The 20,199-nt window shown below is 44.6% G+C and overlaps 1 protein-coding gene across 2 annotated transcripts in view; it reads right to left on the reverse strand.

Annotated features, from left to right (window-relative positions):
• LOC144084581 (RAC-gamma serine/threonine-protein kinase-like) overlaps window positions 1–20,199 on the reverse strand; it is a 33,001-nt gene that overhangs the window by 10,660 nt on the left and 2,142 nt on the right. For both annotated transcript variants that reach the window (XM_077613156.1, XM_077613157.1), the window contains exons 2-4: window positions 18,208–18,589; window positions 2,981–3,106; window positions 782–893 (exon numbers count right to left, since the gene is read on the reverse strand). In XM_077613156.1, the coding sequence (XP_077469282.1) occupies window positions 782–893; window positions 2,981–3,106; window positions 18,208–18,589 (620 nt within the window). The remainder of the gene's footprint in view (window positions 1–781; window positions 894–2,980; window positions 3,107–18,207; window positions 18,590–20,199) is intronic.

Below are 20,199 nucleotides of genomic sequence, written 5' to 3' on the forward strand. Positions count from 1 at the left end.
TGTACTTCTGTGGTGGAAGTTTGCGGATAACTTTCCTTAAAGTCCCAGAGTTATTTTCTTTTTACAATTTAATGGTTTAATCTAGTGAAAGAGTATTCAAAAATCAACGATCAACACTCGCACAGATTCAGACGATTGAAATTGTGCAATAAAAATCTCTTTTGGGCTCATGTATATCATATATGTATCTATATGTATGTATAGGTGTATATATATATATATATATATATATATATATATATCAGCAACACGTTTATTTATATATATATATATATTATGTTTTATGTTTTTATTTATATATTTATTTATTTTAGGTTTTATTTTTTATTTATATTTTTTTATTTATATATTTATTTATTTTATGTATAATTTTTATTTATATTTATTCATATATTTATTCATTTTAGGTTTTATTTTTATTTATATATTTATTTTTAAGTATAATTTTTACTTATATTTATTTAATTTTTATGTATTTTTTTTGTTTTGTTTTTTTATGTATTTATTTATTTAACTTATTTATGACCTATCTATTTATGTCTAAAATTTCTTTTCCTGTATCTGCATTCTCACCCTCTTGCTACTGTGACCATGAAATTTCCAGAATACGGGACGAATAAAGTTATCCATCCAATCCAATCAAAGGCGAGGCTCAAGGGCGTGCAACTCCGTGGAAAACGGTAGTTGAGACTCGTTGACTTTATCGTGCGACGAGTCGGGATACGAAAATTGGGTCAGAAGAGAACGGACGACGATTCTAGTTTTAAAAAAAAAGGCTGACCTCTCGTCGGGAGAGTCCACGTGGAAGGTTCTCTCGATGACGGTGGTCCACTGGAGACAGCGGATGATGAAGGTGTTGGGTTTGGGCCTCTCCGTCTTCATCAACTGGCATTCTGCAAACGTAGACATTTTGTTACAAAACGCCCATTGGAGGACGAAGATAAGCCGGCAGCCGCGGATTGGCCGGATTTCACTTTGAAATAGCAACGTGTCAAATGTCAAGATCTCACTTGATCGTGCCAGATGTTCCCCGAGAATAATTGGGAGGATAAACGCGCTGAGCGCGGCGAATAAAAAACGCGGGGTGGACCGACAACTGACAACAAGTGTGGAAAAATAATATGAGCGCCATGCTACGACTTTTAGGCGAGCGTCTTTCATGGGCGCAGATGCAGCTGGGCTTTGAATTGCTTTAAAAGAGCGAGAAAAAAAAAGAAAAAAAAAGTAATGACACACACACCGCCGAGGATTCCAAACGCCGCCGCTTCGGCGTGCCAAAGGATAATACGCGCACGTGCGCATCTGGTGACTATCTGAAGAATGGTGCGGTGGCGGCGGCGGCGGGCAAAAAAAAAATGGGCAGCGCGTTAGGCCATTTGTACACAAAAGCGGAAACGCGAACGCGCACGGCCAGAAGGGGCGGGGCCACATTCGGCCCTAAATTTAGACAAAAAGTTACGACGGGCCGACCCGCAGCGCCGGTGCAAGAAAAGAAGGTCAACGGATCGGACGCTCTGTGCCAAAAAATTTAAAAAAAAAACGAGAGCGGCGGTTTTGAAGTTTTGGGCGGAAAGCGGGTGGGCCGCAGCAGGCGGCTGCAAATTGCGTGTAGCGGTGGAGGAGTGGGCGCACGCTCGGCTCGGCGGGGAACAGGCCTGTACTGTCTCGGCTCCATCTGACCGCTTCTGTTGTTCGCTCGCTCGCGCGCAGATAAACAAACACGTGCGCTCGCAAACACACACACGCCACCTGGCCTCGCAGCTTTGGGCAACAGATGTGGCGGCGGCGCCGGCTCTGGCGCCGACTCCGGCGCCAGCGCCGTGCCGTGCCGAGCAGCCGGGGCCGGCCGGATGTACGGGCCGGCTCGTGCTCGCCGCAAACTCCTTTTCTGGCTTCCTCCCCCGCCGAACTCGCGCTATGATTGCGGGCTCGCCATTGGCCAATCGTGATAGGACGCTTTGCGTTTTTTTTTCTTCTCCCGCACGCAAATCCCAAGTTCGCTTCCTTTAGTCCCCGTTGATTTATTACGAGGCATACGCGGTGTGACATACAACCCAGATGTCTAATCCAGTTTAATCCGTTATAATCGCGCGTGTAAATCTGCCAAATGACCAAAAAGCTTTCTAATAATCAAACAGGATCAAGTTGGAAGCATTGCGCTTTAGTCAATTTCCATTTCCTGTACTACACTTATGTTTGAGGTCTTTCTGGTGACACTTGGTCTGCATTTAAAATTTATATTCACACACCTTAACTGAAGGGTGTCAGACTCAACGTCAACTTGATTTCACGCGGGCCGGACCATTTTAGATGTAATATATATATATATATATTTTTTGAAATGGATTAAAAGAACTGGATTAAAAGACCTGCATCATGGCACATATTTCCTCACATTGGGCGCACTTAAAAGTCTAAAATTTTTGCCAAAGTGGACGGGGTGCCCAATTAGCATGTACTAAATTCAAGATTCTGTCGCTGTATGACGCTGACAGCTTGACTGTCTGGGTACATTGCTTGCTGACACACTATATTTATATAGTGAAAAGACGAACCTGTCAAAGGAGAATGTGCGTTTGCATATTATGCTTAAAGCATGACAATATTAGCAGTTGACAATGACGTTTTTGCTACCAGTGACCGAAACGATCCGGATTAGAGCCAAAATGAGTTAAATGAGATCGGTTTTACAAAAAAGGTACAAAAAAAAACCTGTGCGAACGTCGCTATACGACACAATTTGAAATGATCCAAAAAACGTATAAAATCCGGGAAACATTAGTGACATTAAAATGCTGCTAGCTAATTAGCCTGCTGTTTCCGCATGTCAACAATGCGGTGGCACTTGTTAGCCAGATAGTGAATTTTATCGATAAATGTGACGTTGCTGTGCCTAAATGTATATTTCACTATTCTTAAAAAAATATATTTTTTGTTTGAATTGTAGGCATCACATAAGGAAGAGTTGTCATAAACGTACTTGCTACGGAGAAGTTGTTTAGCGGGTAGGGCAGGTCAGTGTCAACAGGTTTCTCCTTGTAGCCAATGAAAGAGCCGTCCGTCCTCAGGAGGAAGTATCGTGGCCGCCAATTCTTTATGTATTCACCTGAAGGAGTGGGGCAAAAAAAAAAGTATGAATATCAATTATTAATGATTTCCCGGAGCCTAAACGGTCATCGGTCAAATCTCCGCGACTCGGCCTGCCAGATCTCCGCCGGATTATCGTGTAAACTACGACCTCCCCAAAAAAAACATGTTTACCCGCAGTGGACTCGAAAGCGAGCCACCGTGCCAGCGGCGTCATCTGCGCGGTACACGGGCAGGTGTCGAGGTCAGGGCGCCGCCCCGCTCGGTGGTAGTGGCGCATTCCGTAATCCGCGCATATCGCGAAAACGCGGGGACGGACGGGTAAACGTGGAATAACCGATCCCTGAGCGCGGCGACAAATAACATCTGCTGCCGAGTTGGCGTGGCGCTTGTACCCAACTGGCTGGCACAGCTGCATTGCCAGCAGCCCCCCACCCCTTTCCCCGGTGGGCCACGGCCGGATTACACGAGCGGCAAACGTTTCCACAACACGGAGGCGGCTCCACTAGAGCCACTGGTGTTCGTTTTGTTTGGGGAGCATCCAGATTGAAATGATAGCTTGCATTCTGGAATAAACGGACGGCCACAAAGATCAGAAAAGTATCAATTGTTTACGTATTGATAGATTATTTGTAAATGGTTTTTTTCTGTAATAGCATTATCTAGCTAGGCAATATTAGCTACCAGCTACCAGATCTAAAACAATGTTTATTTTAGCTTTTTTAAATATATTTTTAGATTTAAAAAAATGATTTTTGAACTAAAAACACAGAAAAAAATTGATTACAATTATTGATTTAAAAGGGGGAAAATCAGGAAATTTAATATACATCTATACTCTACATATTTTTTTAATAAATTGATTAAAAGAACTGGATTAAAAGCCCTGAATATTGAGTTTTTTACAGATCTAAAATAATGTTTATTTTAGCTTTTTTTAAATATATTTTTAGATTTTCCCAAATGATTTTTGAACTAAAAACCCAGGAAAAAATGATTAAAAAATTACAATTATTGATTTAAAAGGGGGGAAAATCAGGAAATTGAATATACATCTATACTCTTCATTTGAATTTGATCCTAAAACAGAAAGTCGGCACTCATTATTTACTTTCCCGGGCCACACAAAATGATGCGGCGGGCCAGATTTGGCCCCCAGGCCGCCACTTTGACACAGGTGACCTAACCTAAATAAAGCTGACACTCAGGTGCGACTTATAGTCCAAAAAATACCATACATAAAAATGTGGATTTAATACGACAAGACTGAGACGGATCCAAAACAACATTCAAATCACCTCCCGACTTGACTGTGAAAACAAACCGGATTTTGTAGTCTAGTACTCCCGAGGACGCTAACGCTAACACTTGCCAAAACGAGGCACACAAATGACACCACACTTTGTTTTGACAGTCTTACACACAGTTGGACAAGTCCGGTGAGTACAAACACATCCGGGCGGAGTGAGGCGAGCTCTGGGTTTTTCATTTTAAAAAAACCCAAAACAAACCCACAACAACAACGGAAAAAAGTACACTTCCTGTCACTGGGGGCAACGTAACCATTTTGCTGGCAGAACCGTTGGCATCTTTTTTTTTTTTTTAATGAAACGTTCCTCCGGCATACACCTGGTGAAAATGGGCGAACGGCATCTGCGCGAGCATCGGCGGCTAACAGCTCCGATCACCTTTATCGGGCTAATTCGTCACGAGAGGATCGCGCCACGTATTAGACGCCGTCGCTTCTATTTGTGACATCCATTTAAAGGCGGAATGACAGAAGGCCACGCTCATTAGCACGTCGCCGAAAAACACCTGCTCCGCCGAAGGGAGGCCCCGCCGGTGCCTCGCCGCCGCCGCCGTCGACGGCGGAGGTGTGCGCGGCGGCAGATTCGAGCCGCCGCCGCGCCGGTGCGGCTTTTTAGCCGCTTGCCAAGGCGCTGTTGTGATTACCAAATCACACGTTTTCCCCTCCATTAGTCTGTATTTTTCTCTTTCTAACAACTCCGCCCACTCGCCCCCCCCCCCCCCCCCCCTACCCCCGCCCCCGCCAGCGTTTCCCTTTACGGGAGCGAAGCATATTCTTTGGATCGCTCGCGACGAGAATGAGGAAGGGGGATAAAGAATAGAAAAGGTGGGAAAGCGTCGGCGTGATAATTGGCCGGCGTGATTATGTCGACCGCGCCATACTGAATTATGAAAGTGGAAATGAGGGTTTGCGCTTTTATGTGTGCCGTCGTCGGCCGGACCCGTCTGTTGGAGACGACAAACAAAATGGTCGGTGGACCGCCGTTGGATGTTGACCACATGATGTGTCCACATATTTGGTTACGCGTAACTGATTGGCCGCTACCGATGGTGCGATTAATTTTAATTTGAATTGGGAGGGGCTAGCCGCGATCAATAAAGTGAATTGCATGTCCGTGGTCGTCAATGGTGGCCGTTGTCTTGAGCGTCGCGTGGAAAAGTTAACTCGGGGTGCTAGACGTCCAATCCATTTTGATTGGGACAGGTTGGCAGCGATCAGTGGTCATAAAGTTACTCCTAAAAATTTTTTTTAATTAGACAAAAGAAGAAATTTTAGAGTTATCGGTGACCACGATCAGATTATATTTTTATTTATATATTTTAATGGTATTATAATAAATCGTGACCGGAGGTTTGGTCGCCCGGACGTTTGGTCGCCCGGGTGAATATAATTTTGAGAGCTGGTTTCAACAGTAAACTATGTCATGTTGTCAAACGTCCGGGCGACCAAACGTCCGGGCGACCAAACGTCCGGGCGACCAAACGTCCGGGCGACCAAACGTCCGGGCGACCAAACGTCCGGGCGACCAAACGTCCGGCGACCAAACCTCTGGGCGACCAAACGTCCGAGTAAATAATAAATATGAATTAACCTCACATTTCTTATAATTGCTCAAAATTGTTACTTGCCCTGTAAAAGGTTGAAAAATACAAAACATCAGTCTTAGATATCTTTTTTTGACCCCTTATTTGTGCTGTGAGCCCCCAAATACAAAGTACTAAGTTCCCAAACCGACTCGAATGGAATAATCTATCTGGTTGCTTATTAAAATGATCTGCAATTTAAAAGAAAAAATCCCCAAATCATTTTTTTGCTCAGGCTAGTGTCTTTAGAGTTACAGGAAACTTAACTACACTAAATTAAAAAGCCAACAAGATGCCGAAGATAAGACGTGGGCGGGTGTGGATGTTGCAAAGTGCTCCAATTTGCGGTTTTGTCAATAAAAGTTGCGAGCAAAACTGGATTTGATCTTTGGTCGTGGCTCAAAATGCAAAAACTGCCTCCTTTTTTGCCTATCAAATGGACGGAGGATGGCGAGAAAAGTTGATGTCGCAAAAAAACTAAGTACAATAAAACTGGCAGCGACGTGCGGCTCTCTGGTCGCCGTCCAGTCATTTCTCCGAGTCGCCAAAGTGTCCAAGCGAGCGACGCCTGGCCACTTCATCGCTCAGCTGTCCAGCCCCGGCAAAAAAAAACGTTTAAAGCGGCGCTTCTGGCCGGGGACGGAGAGATGTGTGGGTGGGAGTAAGTAACGATGTGGGGAGGGGGGGCGCGGCCAGGGGTGGCGCAGACGGCGAGGGAAGATGGACGCTTCCAAAAGCCACGACATCCGACGGCATTCCGTCGGAGCTTTTTTTTTTTTCGCTCTGGACAGCTCGTGCGTTTTCCCCGTTTGGACGGCGGCAGATGAGAAAAAAGAAAGAAAGAAAAAAAAAAAAAGAAGACGAAAAGGACAACAGCCGGTTTCCTTCCCGCCTCGCCGCCTCGCTTCAGTTCCATTTGGTTTTTTTACGGGCGCGAGCTGCCTTCTCCCGCAAGACCAATTAGTCCAGACTAAACTATACGGCGGCGGAGACAACAGGAGTCTTTTGTTTCTTCGAACAGCGGGATATGGGCGATTCGGGAGCGCGCTGTGATCTGAAGGATCCCACAAACCAAGGGACCGACTGGGGGGAGATTAAATAAAAAAAAAAAAAACACGTTTTTACTCAAGTCTTTCAAGACCTAATTGGCATGGGAAAAAGACAGATTGTGTTGCAAATACTTGGACGCATTCCCCTGTCTCATATCATATCTTAACAATATTTGACTATTTGTATTTGGGCTAAAACAATGACCAATGAAAATGCTACAGTCGATTATTGGGATTCAAAACAGTCTAAACCAAGGGTGTCAGACTCGGGTTGGTTTGCGGGCCGCTTTAACGTCAACTTGATTTCCATTTTAGATATAATTAGATTTTTTTTATAAATGAATTAAAAGAACTGGATTAAAAGCCCTGAATATTCAGTTGTTTATAGATCTAAAACTGTTTTTTTTAAATATATTTTTAGATTTTACAAAATGTTTTTTGAACAAAAATGGATTAAAAAATGACAATTATTGATTTAAAAGGGGGAAAATCAGGAAATGTAATATACATCTATACTCTTCATTTTAATTTGATCCTAAAACAGAAAGTCGGCACTAATCATTTACTTTCCCGGGCCGCACAAAATGATGCGGTGGGCCAGATTTGGCCCCCGGGCTGCCACTTTGACACATGTGGTCTAAACGAAACAGATAATGCTAATTCACACACCACCCCAAAAAATAATAACTCCACCTCATGCTTGAAATAAATCTGAAAAAGTTAACTTTAGCTTTTTGTTGACAAAATGCCTATTCCGGGTTTGAAAAAAAGTCCATATATATGGAAATATAACAACAATATTAACATTTGCTATATGCAATTGTAACTTACATGACCCAAAATGCATGATATTATTTCTTAAATTTGTTTTTTTTAATTATATAATTTATTTTTAGGAATAATTTAGATTATTACTGAATTCTATGTTCTAGAGCACAGGTGTCAAAGTGGGTGTCCAATTCCTTTCAACTGGGAAGAGTGGCTGCGAAGGCTTATTTCCCAATGCCGGACGTCCGAGCCGGTCCAAACGGATTAAATGACGGCGCGTGGGTTTCCAGCAGTGGCATCGGCATCGGCAGCTTGCCGTCCGTGTTCCCGCGTTCCGAGACGACAAATGAATCAGATGCGACTGTGCCCGTTCCAAGCTTTCTGATTGGACAATTAGCACAACACGCCGACTAAATGTCACTCAATTAGCCGGGCTGATTAACCATTCATCTCGGCGCATAGAGCGGGGGGGGGGAGAACAGACAGGTACAAATGAGGGATGCGAAATAGCGGCTAACGTTCCCGCTCCGCTCCTTTAGGATGGCGGAGGGGCTCGACGCTCGACGCTCGGTGGCAAAGTGGCCGAGCGCGTCAAGCGGCCATTTGCTAATCAGCCCAAACAGGGATTGGATTTGATGCCTTGGCTCAAATGCAAATGGCGTGGCGCAGAGCTGGGATGGACGGACGGACGGATGCCTCTGTCGCCCACTTTGGAAATGACATTTTACAAATGGGAAAGACTACACACACTCCTGTAGTGCGACAAAAAGTATACAAATGACATATATGCGAAAAAAAGGGCCTCTTCAAGGTAAACATTTCATGCGTGTCCAAGTACTTAGGCCATGAGCGTGACCCCGACAACCCCCCACGTTCACCCCAGTATTTCTAACTCCAGTCTGCTCAGACATCTTAAGGCCAATCGGCAAGGCAAATCCACTTAAGAGTGCATTAGCGTCATTAGCGCGCGGGGGCCGCGGCCGCTGTAAATGATGGACGGCGACGCGTCGGCGCTTCTCGCGCGCTCTTTCCGCTTTAGCGCAACAAAGCAATTACGTCGGGGTGACGAACGCACCTGTGCTTGATAAAAATAGCTCGACTCGCGTGGCTAAAGAGGGCCGGGTCGCTTTGGCGTGGCCAAAAAACCACAAACCCCCCCCGCCGCCGCCGGCACTCGTGCGAGCGCGCTGGTCCCTCGGGGGTGCTAAAGAGATTTCAGCCGGCCAGCTGCACCTCCCGGAATGCCGTGCTGGAAGGTCACCATGGCCTGGTGCTCTTTTTCGTCATTTTATCCGAGCGCACGGGCATTTATATGTAATAAAAACGCTTATAAAACAACAAACTAAAAGACAGTTTTCATTTACTTTTTACATCGAATCTATCGTGCCAAGTTAGCTCGTCTATTGCAGTACAACTACCGTCCAGTAGATGGTGGTGGCTCCCTGGAGCATGAAATGTGTGCGATGCGCTTCCTAATCCCATTCAGCATGTTAAAGTGTAAATATGTGTGTGTGCGGAGGGTTGGCAGGGTCTGTTGCTTCCTAAAACACATTTAGGATTAATACGGGGTTAGCATATTAGCATTTTAGCCGCATGGGGGGGTTGCTCGGCACCACACGTGAAGGTCTTTGGCCCCGTGTGTTATTATCTAACTAGGAATGAAACGTTTTTCTGGATTACTTACACATTACAGCAATAAAAACGCGTTCTATTTTTAAACATCTATAAATGTCTAACATAATACATCTTGATGGAGTTAATTTTTCTAGGGTGACATTGAGTGATCACGTCGAATGATGGCTGTCAGCCTGCTTGTCAAAATGGACTGGACGCGGATCACTAGTTAACTTAGTACAATTTTCTACGTGAAATCTAAAATTTTATACATCTCTAACTGGCACACGTGTCAAAGTGGCGGCCCACGGGACAAATCTGGCCCGCCGCATCATTTTGTGTGGCCCGGGAAAGTCAATCATGAGTGCCGACTTTCTGTTTTAGGATCAAATTCAAATGAAGAGTATAGATGTATATTACATTTCCTGATTTTATCCCTTTTAAATCAATAATTGTAATTTTTTAATTCCATTTTTTCTGTCTTTTTAGTTCAAAAATCATTTTGTAAAATCTAAATATATATTTTAAAAAAGCTAAAATAACCATTGTTTTAGATCTATAAAAAAACTGAATATTCAGGGCTTTTAATCCATTTATTTAAAAAAAAATCTAAATATTATATCTAAAATGGTCCGGCCCGCGTGAAATCAAGTTGACGTTAAAGCGGCCCGCGAACCGACCCGAGTCTGACACCCTTGTTCTAGAGGCAATAAATATCATTTTATAAATAAACGAGTAACCGAAATCCACTCCATTCATGGCCGCGAATAACTTTTGGTTTTTATACGTCATGGTATTGAAGTGAAAAAATAAATTATATATATATATACACACACATATACATATATATACATATATACATATATATATATATATATATATATATATATATATATATATATATATATATACACATATATATACATATATACATATATATATATATATATATATATATATATATATATACACATATATATACATATATACATATATATATATATATATATATATATACATACATACACACATCTATACATATACATATATATATAAAAAGCTAAAATAAAAATTGTTTTAGATCTATAAAAAAACTAAATATTCAGGTCTTTTAATCCAGTTCTTTTAATCCATTTATTTTTAAAAAAAAATTAAATACTATATCTAAAATGGTCCGGCCCATGTGAAATCAAGTTGACGTTAAAGCGGCCCGCGAACCAACCCTGACCCCCTTGAACTAGCGCATACAATAGTTATATTATTCAAAATACTGGTGGCTAGTCCAAAGTACACAACACCTCTTGCCTACACTGAAAGATAAATGGACCAAAAATGGCTTCTTTAAGACTCCATATGACACGAAATGCCTAATTTCCATTCATACTTCTCTGAAAAAAATATATATATTTGACAGTTACTACCCTCAATGTGCCTGCCTTGTCAGGGCAGGACGAGACGAGATCGGGGAAGCGAACACAGCTGTCCAACTGTTGCCTACAACTGTGTGTGTGTGTGTGTGTGTGTTCATTCATCTTTCCAAGCGTCCGGGTGGGACCTTAACCAGCCGGACCCCTTGCCAATTGAGCAGCGGTGAACAGGTGCAAAGCTTTGTGCATGTTGCCATTATTCCAGAGTGGCTGGCTGTGTATTATTCATTGAGAAATAGCGGGCTGAGCCCCGTGGGCAGCAGCTGGCGTGACGCGTGCATGCATGCGTGCGTGCACGCAACTTAAGAGCCACTGATCTTTTTGTTAAGCCCCCACCCTTAACGCAGGCGGCCCCTCTTTCTATGCGCATTGTCCGTTGTTGCGTCTCCATGTCTGCCTGGAAACCTATACGCACACACACAGACGCACAAATAGACGCAACGTAGCGAGCTAGCTCACCCGCGTGCACTTGAGCTGAAAAGCCAAGCGCAGCAGGCCAGAATAAACAATGGAGTACTATTTAACACACACACCGGAGCAGCCAATGGATGTGTTGTATTAGAGAGGAGCGACAGCAAGTGCTCTCCAGATCACTAACTGCTGCGTACATGCTGTCTGTCGGTCTCGGCTATTAAAATAATAATAATAATAATAATAGGGAATAGTGTATTGAAATTCGTCGGGCGCGCAACTTGGTTTTTATGAATGAAGGCGATGATGACAAAACGCCACGGCCGCCACCCGGGCTGTTATTTTTTCTCACAGTCATCAGTCACGCTTCATTACGCATGACAAATAAGCCCCGGAAAGCAGAATCATATTTGTTTTGCTTCATCTCCTGCCAAAATAAATGTCAAAAGTGAAATAAAAAAGGCCACATCCCCATTGGTGGGATTTAAGATACGTAGTTCGAGGTACGTAAATTTAAGTGACCCGAAAAATGATTTGAAAATAATTATAGTGCTATAAATAAATACTTCCACCGAGAATTTATCGCTTTAAATGGGAGACAGTTTAAAAAAGAAAAAAAGGAATCTTGGCTTGGATACACTCTAGCACCCCCGCAACCCTTGTGACGGTAAAGCATGGATAAATATTTATCTGATTTGTTTTTTTTATGCTATCATACATAAATTGATGTAAAAGTCCAAGAGCGTCTAGATGAGAATTTCTTTTACAGCAGTTCTATTCAAAACGAGTAGAAACACTCAATATGGCAGATGTTTGTCCTTTTTCTTCCACACACACACACACACACACACACATACACACGTTGAAGCTCATCCCTCAGCTGCTTGACGACCACTTTCTTTTCATTGCCTTCATCCACTGTGTAAACAGATTCTTTCATTGGATGACAGATGGCAAAAAAAAACTGGACAGCGATACATTTTTTCCAGCAATATTTTCCTCTATTTGTCTATCTATTCTCCATCAACCGTTAACGCCACAGTAGTCGTGAAAAGCAGGCTTCCACAAGACTGGATCGAAACTTGACATGCGTAGAAGTAGCTACGAAAATCAAAGATAAACAGTTTTACGCTAGGTGCTGTAAAGGAGAGTATAATATACACACTTAAATGCCAGGAATCAATATTTAAGTAATAGTTGGCCCAAGACTGATAAAAATATATTACAAGGAGAAAAGTGTGTAACTGCAACATAGCTAGGGAGCCTCTCTGTTTCAATTTTTTCTTGAAATTTAAATTAATTGTATTTTCATTATATTCAACTTTTAGCACGCGCTTTGCGTCTTGGTTAATTACAACGGAATGGCGCTTCGCTAGCTTCTGTTTGCGGCAAATTCGACGAATTTGTATGTAACTGACAGCTAAAAATTGGCCTATTGTATTGTATTCTATCTGACGTGAAATTTATTTTCACCAAAAAAGATTTATTGCGCAAAAAGCGTGTGTGGCTCTTGTGTTGCTGATTTAATAATCATTGCTCAGGCATCTAGCACCTCTGTTAATCCCGTCAAGAGACAGATTACAGGTGGGACGGCTATAAATACGCCGCCTGTCCTTTTAACCCGGCCGCCACGGCTCAATTGTGACGCAAGATTCGCCGCCGACCAAACGCGCTAGCCTCTAGCCGCCGGTTAATTCCTCGCGCTTGAACGATACGCCCCGTAAAGCCCGGCATCCCCAAACATTTCCGGTCGACGGCAAAGCGGCGTGCGGTAATCCGACCTCCTAAATCAGACGGGAGCGAATGGAGGAAGCGCCCCGGGACCCGGAGCCACCTCGTCCAATCGGCGCAAAGGGGTTGGCCGATACCTGGGCGTGTTGGGACGACACGCTGTCCTTTTTGCTCTAATCGCCGCGGTGGCTTAAGTGGTCAAAAGCAGGGATACGATTTAGATTAAGCCTTCTTAATACCGTACAGTGTGTACACAATTCCAACGTCTTCGTTGTACCGTTTGTCAACTAGGGAGAATTTCTTGGGTCGCCGGCGTCATCGGGTACACCAGGGGTGTCAGACTCGGGTTGGTTCGCGGGCCGCGTTAACGTCAACTCGATTTCATGTGGGCCAGACCATTTTAGATATAATATTTAGATTTTTTTTTTAATAAATGGAATAAAAGAACTGGATCAAAAGCTCTAACTATTCCATTTTTTATAGATCTAAAACAATGTTTATTTTAGCTTTTTTAAATACATTTTTAGATTTTACAAAAGGATTTTTGAAATAAAAACAGAAAAAAAATGATTAAAAAATTACAATTATTGATTTAAAAGGGGGAAAATCAGGACATTTAATATACATCTATACTAAATAACTATATAAAAAAGCTAAAATAAACATTGTTTTAGATCTTTAAAGTGGAATATTCAGGGCTTTTAATCTGTTTATTAAAAATAAATCTAAATATTATATCTAAAATGGTCCAGCCCACATGAAATCGAGTTGACGTTAATGCGGCCCGCGAACCAACCCGAGTTTAACACCCTTGATCTATACTCTTCATTTGAATTTGATCCTAAAACAGAAAGTCGGCACTCATGATTGACTTTCCCGGGCCACACAAAATGATGCGGCGGGCCAGATTTGGCCCCCGGGCCGCCACTTTGACAAGTGAGGTACACAGAAATGATGATTCATTTGAACCGTTTGAACGGTTCTGAAATTCCAGAAAGGAATTTGGACAGAAAGGGGCGGGGTTAAGGAGACGGCCCAACGGTATTTACCATGGTCCGAAAGCAGGAGTGACGTCTTAGCCTACGTGCGTCCAGACTGACCGATCAAACGTTTTCAAGTCAGCACTTTGGTGATCCCGAGCTCGCGACTGGTCAATCGCATTACTCAACCTCCTTCAATGAACATCTTGTGCAGTCATCAGCACTCCATTCATTGATCCTCTTTGTTCATTTCTACAAGAGTCCACATGAGTTCATTCACTGGTCTCGGCCATTAATCCATCCCAAGTCAATTTCGCTCTGGCTGCCTTTTTAAAGACATATGCGGAGCACGTTAGCGTAGCATTTGCATTTTACCCAACAATACGGAGGGCCTTATGCATATCAAATGGGGAAATTGCACCCGCAAAGACTGCGCCTTTTAACACGGAAAATACAGGACGGATGATACTTTCAATTGTGTTTTGCTCTGGCAAAAATCCCCAGTTTGCGTACCACGTAAATTGTCCGTCTGTCTTTCAGGCCACGGTCGGTCGGTTTGTTTGTTTACTCGCCCTGCGGAGTGAGTCATTCTCGGGACAATAGAGACGGTCGGCATAGCCACGCTTCCTCCGGATGTGCGAGAGAACGCCATTCGCGACAAAGCCCTCAGTGTCCGCCCGTCTGCCGCCTCCTGCGATTCGGGGAAACGCCGTGGATGGGGAAAAGGAGACGTAAAAGAGGGAGAGAGGAGAGGCGGGGGGACGGCACGGTGGATGTCGGAGACCTGGCACCGTCACCTGACGTGGCCGGCGTGCCAGCCAGAGAGCGAACTCGCTGAACTGGCCCAGCCAAAATGGCCGCGTGGCTGCAGTGCACCCGCTGAACTTCCCCGAAGCGCCGTTGGATATTTACGGCGGCGACGCTACAACTCCCCAAGAGGCCGAGACGCCGAGGGAGAACTGAAATGATGAGACGAGAGTGCAAAAGCAATTCGCTAAGAGGACAGACTACGGCAAGGGTGTCAGACTCGGGTTGGTTCGCGGGCCGCTTTAACGTCAACTTGATTTCACGTGGGCCGGACCATTTTACATATAATATTTAGATTTTTTTTTTATAAATGGATTAAAAGAACTGGATGAAAAACCCTGAATATTCAGTTTTTTATAGATCTAAAACAATGTTTATTTTAGCTATTTTTTATATATTTTTTTAGATTTTCCAAAATGATTTTTGAACTAAAAACACTTAAAAAATGGATTAAAAAAATACAATTATTGATTTAAAAGGGGGAAAATTAGGAAATTTTATATACATGTATACTCTTCATTTTAATTTGATCCCAAAAAAAAAGTCGGCACTCATGATTTACTTTCTCGGGCCGCACAAAATGATGCGGCGGGCCAGATTTGGCCCCCGGGCCACCACTTTGACACCTGTGGACTACGGTAAACACCCATATTTTACACAGTCCTGCAGAAAATACTTCAAAATGTGTACCTGTAGTCCAATCCAGTATAAGAACACACATGCTAACTTATTCCTTATCACATGTAAAATGCCATATTTAATCAGACAAAACGGAGTGGACGTCCAATCAGTTCAATGTGCGCGGGTTTTATGTTGACCTAGCGGGGAAAAAAAGCAGCCGCCCAAGTGAAAAACGTCAAGTGCGCCTCCGCGATCGACTGTCTGCTGCAGTGACAGCTTTGGGACAGCACAGGGGGAAAATATATAGAAGCGACTGAGACTACTGTCACAGCCACCGGCCGCCATGTTTGCTGATGAGCGCATTTTAAAGTACGTCTGGGGGGCGTCGGCGTCATTCACTTTGTTTGCTACAATGGCAAATCGGATCAAATATCGTATTTTCTCGCATATTAGCCGGCTCCGCGTATCAGCCGTATCCTTAAAATTTCCTTAAAATCGTAGAATTTTACAATTTCTCTCATACAAGACCTCCATATTCGTGGTTTTAATAGGGAGTACAGATGTGTTACTTTGAAGGGAAAATAAAACGTGGTATTTCTGAGATATCGTATAAATCGAAAGGATGGTCTGCTGGATTGCACGGGAGTTTTTTCACATTTTATGCAAGATTTTTTGTTGAATTTCGTTCATAGACGTCAGAATACATTTAGTTTAGCGTTTTATCTGTTTATCTTTACTTTCATTTGAAATAAATGACCTCATCGGCCGCATTGTTTTGCGTTATGCCGTTTCATCTTTGTCAATTTGCAGTTTCGTGCATGTCAAATCTAATTTGTGCGCGTATAAGCCGTACCCTCGATTCAGTCATCATTTTTTGAGCGACAAATACGGCTTATATGCGAGAAAATACGGTAAATGGAGGACCGAATTCAAAATCCGGCTTACTGGACGGCGTCGAACAGACCACCGATTCAACCTGTGAAAATTTACGGCGGGCCTCCGCGCAAAATTTACGACGATGTCATTATAAATCTCGGCGGGCCGTAAAACTCCTCCATAAAAAGATGATTAGGACGCGTGACCTGAAACCTTAACGCAATCTCTGGGAAAAAAGGGCTGCGCGGACTAGTTAGCAAGAGATTTAGTCGCCATCAAAACATACGTCGGCAAAATTAGGACTGTTTCGCGTCAAAACTCTCATCGACGTCGGCCGTGAACATTATTGGAATAGCCGAGCCTTCCGACTTGCGTAAACGCGACAAAAAGACGTGTTTGAAGCTCCAAAAGGTTGGCCGTGAGAGCGTCCTTGTCATCATCTAATGACTAAGACTGCAGTCTTTGCTGTATCACGACCGGGACGGTGAGTCAGCGGCGCCCCGAAGGCACACGAGACGACAGGATGGAGCACAAGACGCGGTCCGACATTGGCATTCCTCCCACGGAGTCGGGTCCCCTCGGCTTTCTTTCTTTTTGCCGTCGTGACTATAGGCGACGCGTTTCTTTTTAATATGCGCAAACGAGCGTCTGAGAATGGCGGCGGTGCGCCACGAAGCGTCCACGTGAGGGTCCGCCTCATGCCATGGACGGAGGACCACTTTCCCCGTGCAACAGAGCGGGCCTACGTGAGCCTCCTTACGCGCATCCCGTCACTTCCTGATCGCAAAATGCCACAGAAGGTTTCAAAAAGTTCTGCAAGACTATGCTTAGCCCTTTAGAGCAGTGGACCCCAATCACCTGTCCGCGAGCTACCTAGTGCGTCAGAGTAAAAAAATACTAATGTTTTCAATCGGGCCCTCCCACTTGAAATGAGAAAAGGCGACCGCTGCTTTGGAGTGTATCCATTGAATTGATTGGCTGGTTTTAACGGGGAGTTCCAATGGATCCAGTCAAACCGAACCGGCCTTTACAATCGAAATGGATTGGATGTCTACGACTGTCTATGGCAGTGTAAGAGTTAAGGGCGACAAACAACTAAATAATGACCTCCCAGTCAAAAGGACACAATCATGAGCGTTCATAGCAAACGATCACAGTTTATGCGGATACTGCGTCTCTAAGTTTAGGGGGTTTTCTGATTGAATTCAATTATTTTAGAACTATTTATATTCACACTATTGAGAAATTTACAATCTCCTATTGGACCGTCCTTTCATGCAATGTGGGAACCCAGAAATAAACAGACATAATGACAACCTATAGTATTCCACAATGCCGAAAGGATGATGCCATCGATTCGTCATACTGCTTTTTTTCGTCTAAACGTAGGTTAAAAAAATCGGATCAAATCGGAAGTAAAAAGTATGGGGACAGCCCTAGTTTGTGGAATGGTCAAGTCTAGCTAGAGAAAACATACAGCATATACATCTTAAATCTCATTGTAGTTGTAGAATGACAACAAAAGTATTGAATTCAATTGAAGTCGCAAGCTAGCCCTGAACAGAAAGGACAAGTAGCATCTTTCCAACATGGCCTCCCTCCTCAAAACTCACTTCCCTCGTGTTTGCATTGACTGAGGCCGTAAACAGGATGTGTCACCCCCCCAAAGCCCCCTTTAAACCCTCTCAACCTCGTGTCACAGCCCTACCCGCCTCAGACCAGCCATGTCGCGGAATCCCAAGCGAATTAACGAGCGCAAGCTAACGTCGCGCATTCCCACACACCCCGATGGAGACGCGGCCAGGCGAGCCGGCGTCAGAAAGCCACACGTGCAAAACGCGCCGTGAGCGACGGACGGACACGTCGCAAAGCGGCACGTGGGGGACGAAATGCAAAAAAAGAAAAAAACGAGGAAAAAAAAAAGGGAGGGATGTTGTCACTCACCCCGTTTCTGGAGCCATCCCTCTCTGACGATGGTGACATCGCTCATGGTTCCTTGGCGCCAAGTGCGTGAGCGTACACGCCTGCTCCACAGAGAGCGCCGGGCAGGAGGAGGAGGAGGAGGAGGAGGAGGAGGAGGAGGAGGAGGACTCTCCCAGCCTGGCGTGGCACTCCCTCCCTTCCTTCCTCGGCCGTTGGCGCAGCCACTCTCTCCTTGACGCGCCAAATACTGGAGGCACGCGTGTGGCGGCGGCGCTTCCCGCTGCGGCTTATCTCCCTCCTCGCCCTCCGCCGCTTCTTCTTCTTCTTCTTCACCTCTACCTTGGTCGCCGCCGCCGCCGCCGCTTCCTCTCCAGAGCTTCCTCCTGGCCGGCAGTGATTCAGCCTGGGAAGGAAATGACACCCGGGCGTGAAATGGAATCAAGACATTTATTTTCCGTGCCGTCGTCGGGCTTAGCTAAGGATCCCGCGTACTGAGTCGACAAAGCCGCTTGAAGCGGGACACCTGGCGTGGAAATATCGCGTTTTAGCACCGGTGACGGCGATGGATGTCCGATTGATTTGGACTGGGGGAGTTGGCGGTCATCGAACCGCAGATCTCCTAGTCCAAATAGATTGGACATCTATAACCGTCAAGGGCCACAGATGAATTAATAAATCACCAACAAGTGGCTATTGTTTTTTTTATCCACTGTAAAAAGTCTGTTAAAACATTTGTCCAGCTGTGCTTATTAATTTTTTTGAAGATGCTAACTGTGTTGCTAACGCATCCTCACAGAAAGTAACTGAAGAGTCACCTGTTACAAAAATCACTAAAACAACATGTAACCAACATATTTATATAACAATTATGGCAATGTATTCAATCAAGCTCTCAATTGGACATTCTTGACATTTATAACGTCGCTAGATATCGATCAAATAGATCGAATGATCGCTGCCAACCCTCCCAGTCAAAACGTATTAACCATCCATCGCCTCCAATGACCTACCACTTAAAAATATATATTTTCTCACGCGATTCCAATGCAGTGAAAACCACGCAATGGCTGCCAATTTGTCATCATCACGTGTTCACATTGGGGAAGTACCAAAACAAAACGGCGAAAGGGAACGCTTCCCCGACTCGCTTCCTAAATGAGGGCGCCGTTAAGTAAAGCCAAAGCGGATGTTACACTCCAGACAAACGTCTGCTTCCTTCATTCATCTATATAAAGCGGGCTGCGTTATTCCTGCACGTCAAATGATGCGTGGAGGCCGGCGTGTGGGAGAGCATCTCGGGAATGTGGAGTACAGCAGGCTATGGGCTATAAATAGTCATTCGGCCAAAAAAATAATAATAATAAAAAAAGGAAACACACACACAGAGAGTTACACTCTCTCTTACTGGCCAAAATCTGTGTGCCGACTCTCCCCCGCATTGCTGTCGCGCTCACCTCAAACGCACCCCGCTACGCTACGCTGTATTACACAACGACGGCGCCACGCCGCCGCTTCCGTCGGGGATTAGCGCCACGGCGCCCGAGCCGTCGCTTTGGGCGGGCGCGGCCCATCGCTATTCGGATGAGCTCGCATCCGCGAGACGCGGGGAGGGAGCGCGCCGTGGCGCTTTAAGCCGGGGAGCACGCCCTGGCGCGCACGCGGCTTAGTGGGTAACAGGCTAATAAACTAGACGTCGTAAAAATGTCTCCTTTCATTTGCCGGATGCCCGGTCCATACTGCGCTTTAGCGGAGGGGGGGGCTCAAGAGAGTGGCGAAGACCGAGATGAAGGGCGAGGGGAGCCCCTGTCACTAGGCCGGCGGTTGCCATGGCGATATGCACTGCCGGCATGCAGCGGCCGTGCCAGGGAAAGCACGTGCCAGGCGACATTTACAATGGCACTCTCCGTCACCTTGACGGGGACGCCAGAGGAAAAAAAAAACTCTTAAAAATTGCGATCATTTGCTAAATTTCACTCAAATTAAGAGGAATGCGACAATATCTCAAAATTGTCA

The sequence above is a fragment of the Stigmatopora argus genome, chromosome 11 (assembly GCF_051989625.1).
Source record: "Stigmatopora argus isolate UIUO_Sarg chromosome 11, RoL_Sarg_1.0, whole genome shotgun sequence".
Taxonomy (NCBI): domain Eukaryota; kingdom Metazoa; phylum Chordata; class Actinopteri; order Syngnathiformes; family Syngnathidae; genus Stigmatopora; species Stigmatopora argus.